A 16,124-nucleotide genomic window follows, 5' to 3' on the forward strand; every position below is an offset into this window, starting at 1 on the left:
CAGCATCTCTAGCTTCAGATATAGAACGATCACTCAAAGACATGAATCTATATGCAGAACTATTTTGAGCATAACCTATAAAAACACAATCATAGGTTTTAGGTCCAACTGTAGGTCTTCTAAAGTCAGGTAAACCCACTTTAGCTAAACACCCCCATACCCTTAGGAAGCTCAGGTTAGGAGGATAGCCTTTCCATATCTCGTAGGGTGTCTTGTCTAACTTCTTATGAGGTACACGGTTAAGAATATGACAAGCCGATAGAATTGCTTCCCCCACATATCCTCGAAAGGCGAACTTAAAAGCATAGCATTCATCATTTCTTTTAAAGTCCTATTTTTTCGTTCAGCTACTCCATTGGATTGAGGTAAGTAAGGTGGACCAGTCTCATGTATTAGACCGTTTTTGTCACAAAACTCGACTAAATAGTTTGATTTATACTCGCCTCCTCTGTCAGACCTTACTCTTTTGATTTTTCTGTCAAGTTGGTTTTCGACCTCATTCTTAAAACTTATAAACGAATGTTCTGCTTCATCTTTTGTCTTAAGCAAATAAACACGGGTGTACCTTGAACAGTCGTCTATAAAAGTGACATAATAATTTTTACCACCTCTACTTGCAACATTTTTGAAGTCGGCTAGGTCGGTGTGAATTAGCTCAAGAAGACTCGTTTTCCTAATGGTAACTGGCTTACTAGGTTTCTTTGTGAATTTAGCTTCAACACAGCTAGCACATTTAGAGAATTCTTGACTCGACAAACTTGGAATTAAACACATAGTTCTAAGTTTTTTAATGTAGTCAACATTCACATGACCTAATCTACCATGCCAAACATCAATAGACTCAGCGATATAAGCAGAAGTAGATGCAATATTATTAGAAACTGAATCAGTGTTCAATACAAAAAGACCCCCAGAAAGATAACCCTTGTCCACAAATTCCCCATTACGCGACATTACCACCTTGTCAGCCTCAAAAACAAGTTTCAATTGACTTTGTTTAATAAGGCACTGAGACACAAGGTTTCGACGTAACGAGGGTACATACAAAACATTATTTAGAGCAAGTGTTTTCCCAGAGGTGAGTTTGAGAAAGATCTTGCCTTTGCCTTTGATCGGAGCGGATGAAGAGTTACCCATGAAAACGCATTCCCCATCGCCTACCTCCTCGAACTCAAAGCAAATAACCCCTTATCAAAGACGAGAGGTGTCTAGAAGCGCCGGTGTCCAAGACCCATTCAAAGAACATTACCCACCACATTAGCTTCCACAACCACAAAGAAGAATGATGTCATCGGTCACAAAGATTAGCTTCAATGATTTATTTTCGGAGCATTGGTAGGCTTTGTGACCAGCTTTTCCACAGACATAGCAAACAATTGGCCCCTTTGGTTTTCGAATCTTAGCAATCTGGTTTGGTATCCTTCCCTGGACCATTTTTCTTAGCGGGACCCCTGGTTCTTCCCCGACCAACCTAGGCCTTACCCTTACCCTTGAATTTCTCAACATTGGACGGACCACTCGACTCAACCAGATTAGCCTTGTGAAGCATTAGAAGCATTTACGGACACACTAATGGTTTTGTCTTTGAGACGATTTGCCTCCTTGGTCCTCATGTGACTCACTAATTCTTGGAGGGAAAGGTCTTTTTTCTTATGTTTCAGATGGTTTCTATAGTCGGACCGGGGAAGGGGGAATTTTTCCAAGAACACATTTGCTAGAAAAATCTCATCTAGTTTCATCCCTTCATTAACTACGTCAAACACGAAGTTCTCATAGACATGAACTTGTTCCATTATAGGTTTGTCATCTACCATCTGGAACTCCAGCCATTTCCCAACGACATATTTCTTTTTACCCGCATCATCAGCCCCATATTTTTTCTCAAGTAATTCCCATATGGTTTTAGCAGATTTATGAACCATAAACAAGTCAAATAGGGTATTAGTCATAAGATTAAGGAGGTGAAACCTAACTGTTTTATTATCCTTATCATGTTTTTTAATAGCCTCTTCATTTGACTTGACTACAGAAATTGCAGGAGGTGTGGTCTCAACAGATGATGCAGCAATTTCGGTTACATGCGTAGGCGGGTCAGAAAATAAAACGTAATTAATTTCAAACTGCTCAAAAAACATCAGTAATTTTTGAGACCAACGCTTATAGTTCGACCATCTAAGGGTTCGACTTTTGACAAATCGGGAGCATTCTTAGACATGATCGACATTATTAAAGAACAATAATATAGTTTTCAAATTGTTAGACTAAAATGCAAAGAATAACAATGAAAAGGAGAAGAGATAATAGAATTTGTAGTGACGTGGTAAGAGAGCCCATCGCCTTGAAAACTATATTTCCGTGACGGCCGTGGTGGCGATCGCAAATGACCTAGTAGTTCCCCAAGGATTTACACTCTCGCACTCGAGCACGCCCACTCGAGACTCGAGAGCATTGGAACGATGAATTTATCTTTACCCGAAATTATAGAGAATGAAGAGAGAAAGAGAATTGTTGTGTGTTTCTGAAGTGAGAATGCAGGTCCTATTTATAGGAGAAATGGTGTAGGTGAGGAGCCAAAAACGACTCCACAATTACTGCAGTCAAACGCAATTAAGAGGGCATTAACACAGAAGATTTGGCTCTTAATTGCAGACGATTCGGTTTGACTATGCACCTGGACGGACTCCTATGAATGAACCTGGTCACTTCATCCTAGAACAAAAACACACGCAGCTCTGGCCCAAAAAGATAAAACACGGCCGCCGCAGCGACATTACCGAATCCCGAATCCGGATCGGGCCAGACGCAGCGCGTGTGCGTGCGAGGAAATCGAATTAAGCACCTCTCAAAGTTTCCACAAAAACCTCCCATGACCCACTAGTGATATGGTAAGGAGTGTGGTCATATATAAACACAACAAACACTCCTTTCCTCACCAATGTGGGACAATTGGAAAAATATACTTGGCATAAAAAGCCCCTATTTCCAACAATATCTCCCGTCTATAATGAGAATTTGTGATTTTTGTAACTGATTTTGAATTAATATTATTTTAATTGGTATGCAACTCAACTTGTTTTTTGTCTTATGCTAAGTAGGTAATGAATATCCACGAAATAAGAGTGAAAGTATCATCCTTAACTGATCCCACATTACACAATTTGTGAAATCGATAATTAATTGTTATACCATACAAGGTCTTGTTACTCATTCATCGTGTTACAAAAAGAGACTCATACATCCCAAAAATAAAATAAAAGCCTACTCTTTATACAATTATTATTCAACCCGCACTTAATCTGCTTGACACGTTTATAGGTTGACCCGTTTACCGTATCCACTCATTTACATGAATACCTCCCCAAAAATATTATGGGTCTACCATGTGATACAATCATACTAAGGCACAAGTCCTCTAACAGTATTAATTGAGTGTTAGAAGACATAGTGACCAACATTTCATATTCCTCTTCATCTCTTCAATAAACAGACAATTTCATCCAAAAACACATTAGTCATTACCAATCAAAATAAGACATGAACATATAAATTAAAAGTAAATGGGACACCTTTTTTATTGGAATTAATTATTGAGGATATTACCTAACTATTCATGCAAATACATGTGATAAATAATTATGAAAAATAATAAAATGAATTGACAATTGATTGACAATTAGTGGATGAGAATTTAGGAATCTTTTTTTTTGTTTTGGATGGGCATAATATTGTGAGTTGTAAATTGTAATAAGAAGGGTTTCCCTATTGGTTTGGGTGAGTACTTATAAAAGGTGGACCAAACAATTTGGAACAAGAACAAGAGTCCAATAATGTATGTTAGCAGATAAAGAGTTTAAAAAAATCACTCTCGTTTGAATTTGACGAGCAAAAAAAGCCAGATTCCTGATGAGGTTCAAGTACATTTGTTGGTCTATCCCATCAATTTGTGTTATCAATTACAGTATATCCGTTGAGTTGCGTGGACGAATTAGTAATGTAATAGAGTAAATCAGAACAATAACCCGACTAATATGAATAAAATTTATAAATATTTTTGTGATATCTAAAGCGTGGTCAGAAACAACTAATACTTCACCAGTATATATGACCGGTATTTTTGCCTTTTAGTACACTCCTTCCAATCTAATTCAATGATAACATTTATTTTTAAGTGGTCCAAGGCTATATATTTTGACCGTATTTTTCTTCTATTTACAGGATTTTTTCCTAAAAAAAAGATATATTTTTATAGATGGCTTTTTCATTACAAATCCAAATATATTTTTGGATTGGATTGGAATGAAGGGAGTGTATATCATGGGCGGTGATTGTGGGTAAATCGGGTGGCAGCGTGGGTTGGATTGAAGGGAGTATATCATGGGCGGTGATTTGTGTCAATCATCAATTATATTCGTAGACTTGCGAGGACGAATTATGAATGCAATCGAGTAAATCAGAATAATAACCTGACCGATACAAATAAAATATATAAATATTTTTATGATATCTAAAGCGTGGTCAGAAACAACCAACACTTCACCACGCACCAGTATATGACCAATCCAATGGCAACTTTTTGTTTTTGGTGGTCTTCGAGGCTATATTTTGACCGTATTTTTCTTCTATTTACACAATGTTTTTTACATTTTTATCATATGACTTTTTCATTACAAATCCAAATATGTTAGTTTCGTCTTTCAAAGTTTTATAGTTTTTTCGGAATTTACGGTCAAAAGTTTTTCAAGATTAATCTCCAAAAAGTAATATTACCATTGCATTGGATTAGATTGGATTGGAGCACAAATACTATCCTACAACCAGTTGTATAATAGTATTGTACAACCGCCTCAAAGTTGTTGAGCTCTTATACAAAGTTGTTGAGCTATTTTACAAGTTATTGAGTTTAATAATTATTCTGTTAAGGTCAATAACTTTGTACCATAGCTCGATAATTTTGTTAATAAAGCTCAACAACTTTGTAACAAAGCTCAACTATATTGAATAAGTTGGAGGGAGTATATATCTTTCAAGGTCATCAAAGATTGATAGGACATGGGCAATTGGATATGTTATTTGTGGACAGGTGGTGTGATGAATAAAAAGGCGGTGACTGTGGGTAAATGGGGTGGCAGCGTGGGAAGTTTCAAGTGAGGGGTGGTGTTGTTTGAAACGGGGGTGGCTAGGGACCTCCAAGATCCGTCTGATAAGTATATGGTAGAGTCGGGTGGTGACTTCAGTGGTTTAAGTTTATGGTGTCCCCAGATACCAAGCATTAGGTATCGTAGTATTACAGTACTAAAGTATGAGTTAACCTGCACTGTTGCACACGTAATTGGAGCCAGACATCAGAAACTAGAGATTTGAAAGTGAAAGTAGTAAGTACCAAGTGACCTACCCGACCGCCCAGCATCATAGTCCTACTCACTCAATTATTTGTCACATAACAAAAACATTATTATGAAGGATTGCTATCCAAAACTAAAACCATATATGAGCCTTTAACTACCAAGAATCAATCATCTAGTGTCGATTTCACCTTGCCTGGCATGCTTCTTCAGGCTAAGACCAAGATTTAAGCGAATGCTTTACGTAAAAACTAGAGGTAATCATATGCGTGTAAGTCAGGCACAGGGCAACAACATTCAGTATATCATGTATTTCGTAGCACGGTGCTAATCAAGTTATCAGATGTTGGATGAGTTAGCAGACTCGTCCAATAGAATGTTTTGATAATGCATAATCTGCACCCATACACGCATCTGAACAGCTTTTAAAGTAACTACACCTTGGAATGTCTGGGAGGGTAATACTGATGAAAAAGGGAAGTAGAAGAGAAATTCTTCAGGCGACCATAAATATTCCAACTGTACAAGACTACAAAGTTGCAAATAGTGTATGTCTCAAAGGTGACTGTACAGATAATGAACTTATAAAGCTAAGCATCGCGTCTCACTCTGTCAGGCAACTCAATGACGGGAACACATAAGAAATTTGCACAAAAGTGTGGCTTAAACGCAATTAGTAATCTGAAGCAGCATCTCTCATTGATCAAAGGGTGCAACTGTACAAGATCCATAAGCTTGCTTTGGGACACAATCACATTAACGCAGTTGGGACTACAAATGCTAGTCTAGTCTATAAGCCCACCCATGCTTTTCTAGATAAGCTCGGACTGCTTCCTTTATGGCAAAATTTGGTACCAATTGGGATGGTCGAAGTGGTTCATGAGTTATCGGATCAAACTTGCCCACCTAAGTTCATATCAAGATTCAGTTGTCAGTCTTGGAGAGAGATAAACCAGATCACAACTAGATAAAATTAACACAAACCTATAAAAGCTGAAAACTAACCTTTTGAAGATGATCAAGAATAACTGCTCTCTCATATGTGAACCCACTAGGAGCAATCACGGGATCTCGGAATAGATCAAGTGTTATTTTACAGCATAAATGATCAGGCACCTGAAAGACGTAAGTATGATTTTCCACGGTTAATCTGCTGTATGTTGCAGTTTTAGTACACTTATTTAAGAGGAGAAGGGAGGGGGAGGGGGAGGGGGGGGGGGGGGGGGGCATATCATTAAATCGGTTCTACTTCGACTCATTTTTTATACCACAATACATGATCGCAATCCAAAAAAGATGGAAGACAGAACTACTAGCGTAATACAAAATGTATCGAATCCTAAGATTTGGTCACAAAAGGCTAATGCAGGGTAAGGGGAAGTTAGAAGTTAAGTGGTAAGGAGTAGTTTTTTTTCCTTCTGTAAAATAGCATTTCAGATAATTTTTCACTAAAAACACGTAGTTTATAGCAAATCCTTAGAATTTTGAGAAGGATCGAGGTACCTCAGAAGGCGTGTCATCTTCTGCAGCTTTCTCAAACACTCTTTCTAGAGCTTCCAATTGTTTAGCATGAGCAACAGCAGATTCATCGATAGTTTCTTCTGCGTTAGAATCATCAATTGCATGTTTCTCCCTTAAAGCCTCCTCACAAGCCATTCTAAAAAAGAAACAAAGTTGAAAAGAAGTTAGCAACAAAATTGAAAACAAGAAGAGCGCCAAGAGGTGATAAGCTACCAGGCAACCATACTTCAAGGTCTGCAAATCCCATGAACGCTGACTAGATTCATGTTCCCACTCCAAATACTTTGCTTTGGCAAGCTCTTGCCAGATTTCCTCCACCATATAACCCTTTGGATTCATGCCTCTGCCCAGATCTAAGGCCTAGAGAAGCCATAAAAATTCGGTCAATTCAGAGTTACGATTTTTCAGTCCACATTCCCTAGGCAGACTAGCACGCAGATATAGACATATATTATTAACTCTTTACTCATCATCTGGCTTCGAATATCAAAATAGAATTCACCAATCCGTAAGTCACAAGCAAATTGTCTTTACCTATTCTCAAAGTAAAAAGATTCCATGCTCTTTTACATTTAAGAGTTATTTATGATTTTATTCACACTTTATAGTTGAGCAACTTGTTGAACTATCTACGCAAAACACATGACCTGTAGAAATATTCTCGACTTAAACATGATACATTTGTGTTATACTTGTTTTCCTTTATAGATAGTTCAATACATTTGTCTTAAACGGCTCAAAGTAAGCTTGAAAGTTCAACAGAAACTATGTTTTCCTTAAATTGTTTGCGTTTTTCATTTTTGTCCACTAAACCATCCTAACCACATTGCTTTGTAGTATAATATTATAATCGGCACAATGTTCAACATAAATTGACCAGGTTCGGCAGCAAAAGCAAAGAACAATACTATTATCTCTAACTGACCAGCAATTCTTAATCTAAAAAAAAAAATGTTATAAGACTGAAAGTGAACTCGGTTATCCTAAAGCAAGAAGAAAGCCATAACTGCTGAACGGGAAAATGAAATACAGAACAAAAAGACCACATCAGCCACACAAAGCCTTTACTATTTAATAACAGAGTCTGTTTCAAGTGACCCTCAACTAAAAAGAGGACAATCGTCTCCTACATCATGAAACAAGGACCACCCAGGATACTTCAAGGCATTTAAAAGCAACTAAGAGGACAAAGATAATGGAAAGAAATAGGGCACAGAGTCACAGACACACTAAAAAGGACAAATTCCCAGTAACACGTCAGACAGTCAAAATGGTAGAAAAAAGCTATTCACAGCATCTAGGAGAAGCATTTAAGAGCAACAGCTCAGCATACCTTCTCCAATTCCTTAACTCCTTCCTTGTAATCTTGTTTCTGCAGCAATGCAAGACCCAGCATATAGTGTGCCTGTTACAATAAACCAAGCATGCAGCACGATCAAAGTTAAGATAGAGACAAACACATATAAGTTATCTTCAGGGGCAAGAACTATATATACTGTAGTGTGTCTACAAATCAATAATATACTGCAGTCTATCAAAATTTCCATCAGCAAGGATACTCCAAATCCAGAGAAGAGGTAGTGATTAGTGACGCTTGGAATTACAATGAAAAGCACAAATCCTGCTCACATGAGACCTTTTTAGAAGGAAGCCTGGATCGATAATTACGCTCAAACAGACATGGTTCACTCTCAGATCTGGATTACATCATGAGAAAGCTTTGGACCACCAACAATAACAAGGACAAATTTCTGGATCGAGGAACTGTCACCAAGTACTTTCCAAACAGGGTGAAAACAATGAATTATCATCAATCACCTTATTTCAACTTTGGTTTAAAGAGCTCATCATTGAGGTTAGCTGTCCGTGCAAAAGTCTTATTCGAATAAATATTCATGGCATACAAAGAAATCAATTGCAAATTTGCAATACCAACTATGCGCACAGCAAAGCATACATGACATGTCTTTGTACGTTTTTAACCCTTGCACCATTGTAACACAAGGAAATTAAAACTTAAAAAAACTGCTTGCAGCTGGCTCCTCATTATAGTGCGGTGTACCACGATCATCCTATCACATATCAAATAAATGGTTCCCCGCGAACGATCCTCAAGATTAAAAACACATGTAGAAAGTAGTATCTACAAAGTATAAGATAACGTATTGACAGAAATTCAATTGAAAAGAATTAGAACAACATTTGCTTCCCCATAAGCCTTAGCATCAAGATTACAACAGGGTGTCAACAAACTGATATATTCAGTCGTTCACCAATAGATTCCATCCCTTGGCATGAAGAACGTGAAGAAAATGTATGCAGGCAATCAATGGAAGATACAACCACTTGAATGTCATTTTCTCACGACAACCCCGGGTAAACCACAGAAAGATCATATCGTCCATATCTGCCATTAGAAGCCTAGACCATTCTTCCCCATTCCCTAATCTCTTTCCCTCCCCTCCATCCCTTACCCTTCCCTTCCATCCTCTTCTGTCTGGATGTCATCTCAATTCTTACAAAAGCTCATCAACGACAACAATAATCTTGAATGATTTGGGGCCTTTTACAAACTCGCAAAGTTACTTAACAATGCAATTGGCAAAACAAATCAACAAGGCTCAGACAAAACAACTTTAAGCATACTCACTATCGTAAGCGCTCGAAGCAAAGCAAGCACGTAAATTTACAATGCTTAATCAGTACAAAAGCCTCTCAATAACCTAAATGAAAAAACAATCAAATTCATTTCTTAGAACAAAAAAGAAACCAAAAAATCCCAACAAACCTTAACGGAATGGTTATCAAGTTCAATTGCTTTCCTACAATCTTCCTCAACCCTAGTCCAATCACTATAATATCAAACAAAACAACACGCAAAAGAAAATCAAAATCAAAACAAAATAAACACCTCAAATTATCCAAATTAATCAATCAAATTTTCTCTCTCTGAACAAAAAAAAAAGAGAGAGAAATTCAGTACTTACTTTCTTTTGCGATGACAAAGCGCACGATTCGTCCAATAAATAGGTACATTAGGGCATAACGTAATTGCCTACAAATTACATTGAAATAATCAAACAAATGAAAGTTCATCCCTCCTCCAATTTGAGCCAATTTCGTACGTTTGTTCAATAAGTGTGGCGTCGTTTGTGCAATAAAATTGCGTAATCAACAATGATGAATCTCTCGCATTGTCATTCGCGTGTTCAATATATGTGTAAGTGTATTTTAATCAAACGTATGGAATTCGCTTGAACGGAAAGAGTAATTAACAATCAACAAAGATGAATCTTTTCGCATTATTATACGAATATAAACCGAAAAAACAAATAAAAAAGAAAAAAGAAAAAGAGACCTCGGTGTAGGCATCGATGGCAGCAGAAAAGCGATTTTTGGCGAAGAAGAAGTTACCGTCTTCACGAAGTTGTTCGGCTTGTTTGGCGGCGGTAAAAACGGGGGCCCTTGCCATCGTTGTTAATGTCAATTTAGGGTTTTTTTCCTCTCTCTCTTCGAACCTTTACGAAAATTTGGGGGAAAATTCTGAGAGGTTTTCGAAAGTTCCAGGCCGAAGAAGAGACCACGACGACGACGAAGAAGAGGAGGAGACTGGTATTTTATTTTATTGGTTTTATAATAGGGGGAGATATGGTGGAGGATTTTGTAATTTTGGAATTTGAATTTTATTTTTAAAGGTTTTTGTGAAGGAGGAACATGGAACTAGAATCACACGCCATCCCTTCTTTGTCTAGCATTTTGGGATTCGGAATTGGACTTGCAAAAAATTCGATTATCTAAATCGATTTGATATACGGTCTGAATTTGATCAGAATTTTTGGATATTCGTTCTAAAAGTTATGTTTGGATCGGATATCTGATTCGATCCGAAATTATATTTTTCCAGCAAATGGATTATACATCCGATAAACTACCACCGGTTTTATAGTTTCTGAGCATTATAATAAAGTTTTTGAATTTTGTTTTAAAAATTATAATTTTACTATAAATTTTTTTAGTCTATTAACTAAAACATTAAGGTTAAAATATTATAATAAAACTTAAAAATATTACATACAAACCTTATTAAATTTGAGTTTTGACAGAAAAAAAATTAAAATCTAACTTATACTCCCTCCCATCCACTCTTTTCTTCCATATTTCCTAAAACGGATTATTCAGGTTTTCTTCCTCTTTCCTTTTTGAGAAAGTTTTTATTAATATTATACTCCTACCTCTCTCTACTCATCAAACCCCACCATATCCTTTATTAATATTTAACTAGTTTTGTGACCCGTGAAATTCACGGGTTGTTTTGTTTCTAGTGTAATACTTTAGTGATTTAATACAATAACATACTACGATCAATTCAATTTACGGTTTTCATGTTTTAAGGGTTGTATAAATTCAATTAGTCTTTTATACAACAGTTTATCAGAAATTAAAATTTCATACATTAGATATACTAAGATACCCCTATCAAAACTTAAGTAACTCAATGCAAGTTAAAATGAATTAATAATATAAGTATTCATATAATCAAATTAAACAAAACTATGTTATCAAACTATGTTATCAATGCAAGTTGATCATGCTGCCATTCTCCTCAAACCTGTGACTTTTGATGAGGTCAAAGAATGTATCTTCTCCATTCCTTCTACTAAATCTCCTGGGCCTGACGGCTATACTAGCCAATTCTTCAAGGACTCTTGGGATATTGTGGGGGGGGGGGGGGGGGACATCTTTAATCTTTGTGAAGACTTTCTTTAACACTGGGAAATTACTGAAGCGAATTAATTCTACCTCTATCACTCTTATTCCTAAAAATGCAAACCCTGTGAGTGTCATGGAATTTAGGCCCATAGCATGTTGTAACACTATCTACAAATGCATTGCTAAGCTCTTGTGCACAAGAATGGGTCAAGTGTTGCCTGATATTATTAGTAGTAATCAGGGAGGGTTCATCAAAGGGAGAAATATTGTGGAAAATATTTTAATCTGCCAGGACATTGTTAGATTGTATAATAGGAAAGCTGCTTCTCCCCGTTGCCTTGTTAAAATTGATCTAAGAAAAGCATATGACACTGTTGAGTGGGATTTCCTCTCTCAAATGCTCTCTGCTTTGAAATTTCCTGAGAAGTTCATTGACTTAGTGATGATTTGTGTTACTTCTCCTTCCTACTCCTTATCCTTAAATGGGAATTCTTTTGGCTTTTTCAAAGGGTGTAGAGGCCTTAGACAAGGAGATCCACTGTCTCCCCTCCTCTTTACAATATGTATGGAGTATCTTTCTAGAATCTTGAAGGTTGTAGGTTATCAACAGGATTTCAGGTTTCACCCTATGTGTGGTCCATTGCAGCTTAACCACCTTCTTTTTGCTGATGACTTACTCTTGTTCTCCAAAGGGGATGAAGTTTCTATTATGTGGTTGCTTAGGGCATTCTCTACCTTCTCTATTGCTTCTGGCTTAGCCCTCAATAAGGAAAAGTCTGATATTTACTTCAATGGAATTCCCCAAGCTTCTATCAATACCATTCTGCAAGTGTCTGGGTTCAAGAGAGGATCCTTGCCCTTTAGATATTTGGGTGTCCCCATATCATCCAAGAAACTTACAAAAAATGAAGGCATGAAGCTCATTGATAAGATCACTGCAAGAATAAGATCTTGGAGGGCTAGACACCTCACTTACTCTGGGAGACTTGTTCTGGTTAATGCTGTTCTGTCAAGTCTACACTCTTATTGGTCCTCAGTTTTTCTTATTCCTAATGGCATCCTGAAGAAAATTGACAACATATGCAGGAACTATCTTTGGGGGGGCAAAGATACATATATGAAATCACCTAACATTAAATGGGATACCTGTTGCACTCCCAAAGATGAAGGAGGGCTTGGTATAAAGGCCTCTAAACTGTGGAACAAAAGCCTTTTGGGAAAATATGTGTGGTGGATTGCAGCCAAAAAGGATCATTTGTGGGTGAAATGGGTGAACCATGTGTATATGAAAGGAAGAGATTGGACCAGCTATGAACCACCAAGTGACTGTAGCTGGTCTTGGAAAAAGATTGCTTCTCTTTTTAAGACTTTTGCACCTGCTTATGTTTCTGATCAATGGCTTGGGGAGGACAAAAATTATGAGGTTAGCAGTGGTTATAACTGGCTGCGTGATATTAAACCCAAAGTGGAGTGGAGGCATGTTTGTTGGAACCGTCTGAACATACCAAAAACTTCATTCATTTATTGGGCAGCTGTTCAAGGAAGGCTTATGACCAAGGATCGTTTGATTAAAATGGGGGTTGGAGTGGATCCTGCATGTTTCCTGTGTGCTAATGGCGATGAAAACCATCATCACTTGTTTTATACCTGTTGCTATAGTGTTCAATGCTTTACTCTGATTCAGCAGGCTCTTCATACTCAATTGCAGCCTGCAGACTTGCAGGTATGGTTTAATAAGAGTCATAGAGGGACTAAACTTCAGAAAAGAATGGTGTGTGCTATCTATATTGCTGTGATATATGGCATTTGGAAAGCTAGGAACAAAGCTAGAGTTTCTGATGTTGTTATTCGGCCTACTTTCCTGGTCAAGCAAATTTTGAAGGATGCAATGAGTCGCTTCTGGGCAAGGAATAGAGGAAAGTTAGCAAAGAAGGAAGAAGATTGGTTAGCAAGCATTAGTATCTGATGTATTCTGGATTCTGTTGTTGTGTTTTTTTTGATAGACTAGTGAAACTGAGTTATACTCCGATGATGTAAATTGTTACGATTTTTTGATATATATACTTACCCTTTACCAAAAAAAAAAGATAGAGCACCCTCACAAATTAGATATCAAAATTTCATCAACAATTCTGAAAATAACATAAAACACACAATTAGAAATGTTATGACAAAACTAACATTTCATACCCCCATAAAATTGAAGCTAATACAATAATAAATTGCGGAACTAAAAATTTTAAAGCAGCAACAACTTGAACAACAATTGGATCATTATTGTCGAATACTTCACCTATTAAACAATATTATACAAAAAAATGCTATGTCATCCCCTCAAATTTTCCACCTTTTAGCCATATATTCAGTAGGTCTCATGAGAGACCGTCTCCCACTAATTTAGTGGGAGATATAATAGGGAAAAAAGAATTTCAGTGGGTCCTTCACCCCATCATGTGAGAGGTCTCTCAATAACGCTATTGAGAGACCGTCTCTCCGGAGTTTTTGTTATATTTCAAAATATATATAATAAATGCTCAAAAAATTGTTAATCATTCACGATTCCACGTTGATGTCACCAATCTTTAGTTAGTATGTAAAATATAGTTGTTTAAGCAATCTTAGTATTTCATTTCTCCTTATAATCTTCTTTCTTCAATAAATCATACCTATTAAAAAAAAGTAACACAATAATAGTGGAATTTGTTTTATGCAATATTATCGTTATTAACTTAGTTTCACCTTAAGTAATGAAAAAAAGTGGGAATGATAATCAAATCGTAGAGATGTAACTCATGTAAGTATATTTACCTTGGAAGAGCTTAACACATAAATAATATTGATAGCACCTAAATGAGAACAAAACAAACACATACGCGAAATTGAAAATGTGATGAACACTTCATAACCCAATGAAACTTCCAATAAAAAATAAAAAAAAAATTAGTTAATAATATCGGTGACACATACCATTCTACTAACGATAGAGATAAGAAATTTTTTGCTTACAAATTTTGCCTTCCGTAAAAAATATATAAACAATTGAGGATGCGTTTTATGGCTATTAAATATTATTTTTTCATTAATATGAAATTTAATATAGGTATAAATAAAGATCAAGTTCATGACTTTTGAGCATCCATTTTTCATTATTATGAAGTTTAATATAAACATAAATATGGGAAAATGAGAAATGGTATGTAAAAGGTTTGCATTATTATTATTATTATTATTATTATTATTATTATTATTATTATTATTATTATTATTATTATTATTATTATTATTATTATTATTATTATTATTACTATTACTATTACTATTATTATTATTATTATTATTATTATTATTATTATTATTATCATCATCATCATCATTGTTATCTTGTATATGTAATTAAAATATGACATATTGATGATGATAGATATTTTGGTTTTCCTTTTAATTATATTTATAAATTTGTAGATATTAGTAGCTTTATAATCCAAATTATTAGATTTTTTATTTACTACATATCAGACTTTTTAGCTACTATCTTTATGGTTAAGGAGGAGTTAGATGAACAAATTGGACGATTTAAATGATGAGAGTAAATTCTTAATTTATTTTTATAATTTAAATCATGATCTTATGGTTTCCACACAAAAATAAATATGAGTTTTAATAAATTTATTAAAGTAGCCTTAATATTAACAATATAAATTAATAGAATTTAATTATGATAATCCTACATGGCAAAAAATTAAATGTATTAAAGTTGCCTTTTAACTATATAGTTAAAATATGACATATTGATGATGATAGATATTTTGGTTTTCCTTTTAATTATATTTATAAATTTGTAGATATTAGTAGCTTTATAATCCAAATTATTAGATTTTTTATTTACTATATAAGGCCTTTTAGTGACTATATTTATGGTTAAGGAGGAGTGAGATGAACAAATTGAATGATTTAAATGATGAGACTAAATTCAATTTATTTTTATAATTTAAATCATGATCTTATGGTTTCCACACAAAAAAATATTACTAAACCTTATAATGAATTTTAATAAATTTATTAAAGTAGCTTTAATATTAACAATATAAATTAATAGAATTTAATTATGATAATCCTACATGGCAAAAAATTAAATGTATTAAGTTGCCTTTTAACTAAATAGTATAGATTATATAGATTTATAGATTTGGCATTCGTAATGCACGCGTGACTTTTTCTTCGCCTATGTGGCTTTGTCTACGTGACCTTTTAAGGTTACCCTTTTAATATAGTTTTATAGATTCTAATTATTCCTACCTCTCACCAATAACCAAACCCCACCCATCTCCTTTATTAATATTTAATCATAATTATTCATACCTCTCTCCAATTATCAAACCCCACTCATATCTTTATCAATATTATACTTCTCACCCTTAATCCCCGTGCCCACTTTAAAGAGGAAGAAAAGAGTGGATGTGAGGGAGTAATAAACTTTAATAAGCTCGGAAAAATACACATATGCTCAAAAATAAATAAAGTTTGAGGTAATAAGCTCAGAAAAAATACACA

General features: G+C 35.3%; 1 protein-coding gene across 1 annotated transcript; it reads right to left on the minus strand.

Moving 5' to 3' along the window:
• Window positions 1-5,825: 5,825 nt before the first annotated feature.
• LOC141612455 (E3 ubiquitin-protein ligase CHIP) lies at window positions 5,826-10,631 on the minus strand. Its single transcript, XM_074431238.1, has 8 exons — window positions 10,222-10,631; window positions 9,851-9,918; window positions 9,652-9,715; window positions 8,197-8,268; window positions 7,090-7,223; window positions 6,846-6,999; window positions 6,348-6,458; window positions 5,826-6,248 (listed from the first exon to the last, which is right to left on the minus strand). Exons 1-8 carry the CDS (start codon window positions 10,333-10,335, stop codon window positions 6,123-6,125), a joined length of 843 nt encoding a protein of 280 aa, XP_074287339.1. The 5' UTR covers window positions 10,336-10,631; the 3' UTR covers window positions 5,826-6,122.
• Window positions 10,632-16,124: the final 5,493 nt, after the last annotated feature.

This window comes from Silene latifolia, chromosome 1 (genome assembly GCF_048544455.1).
Source record: "Silene latifolia isolate original U9 population chromosome 1, ASM4854445v1, whole genome shotgun sequence".
Lineage (NCBI taxonomy): Eukaryota > Viridiplantae > Streptophyta > Magnoliopsida > Caryophyllales > Caryophyllaceae > Silene > Silene latifolia.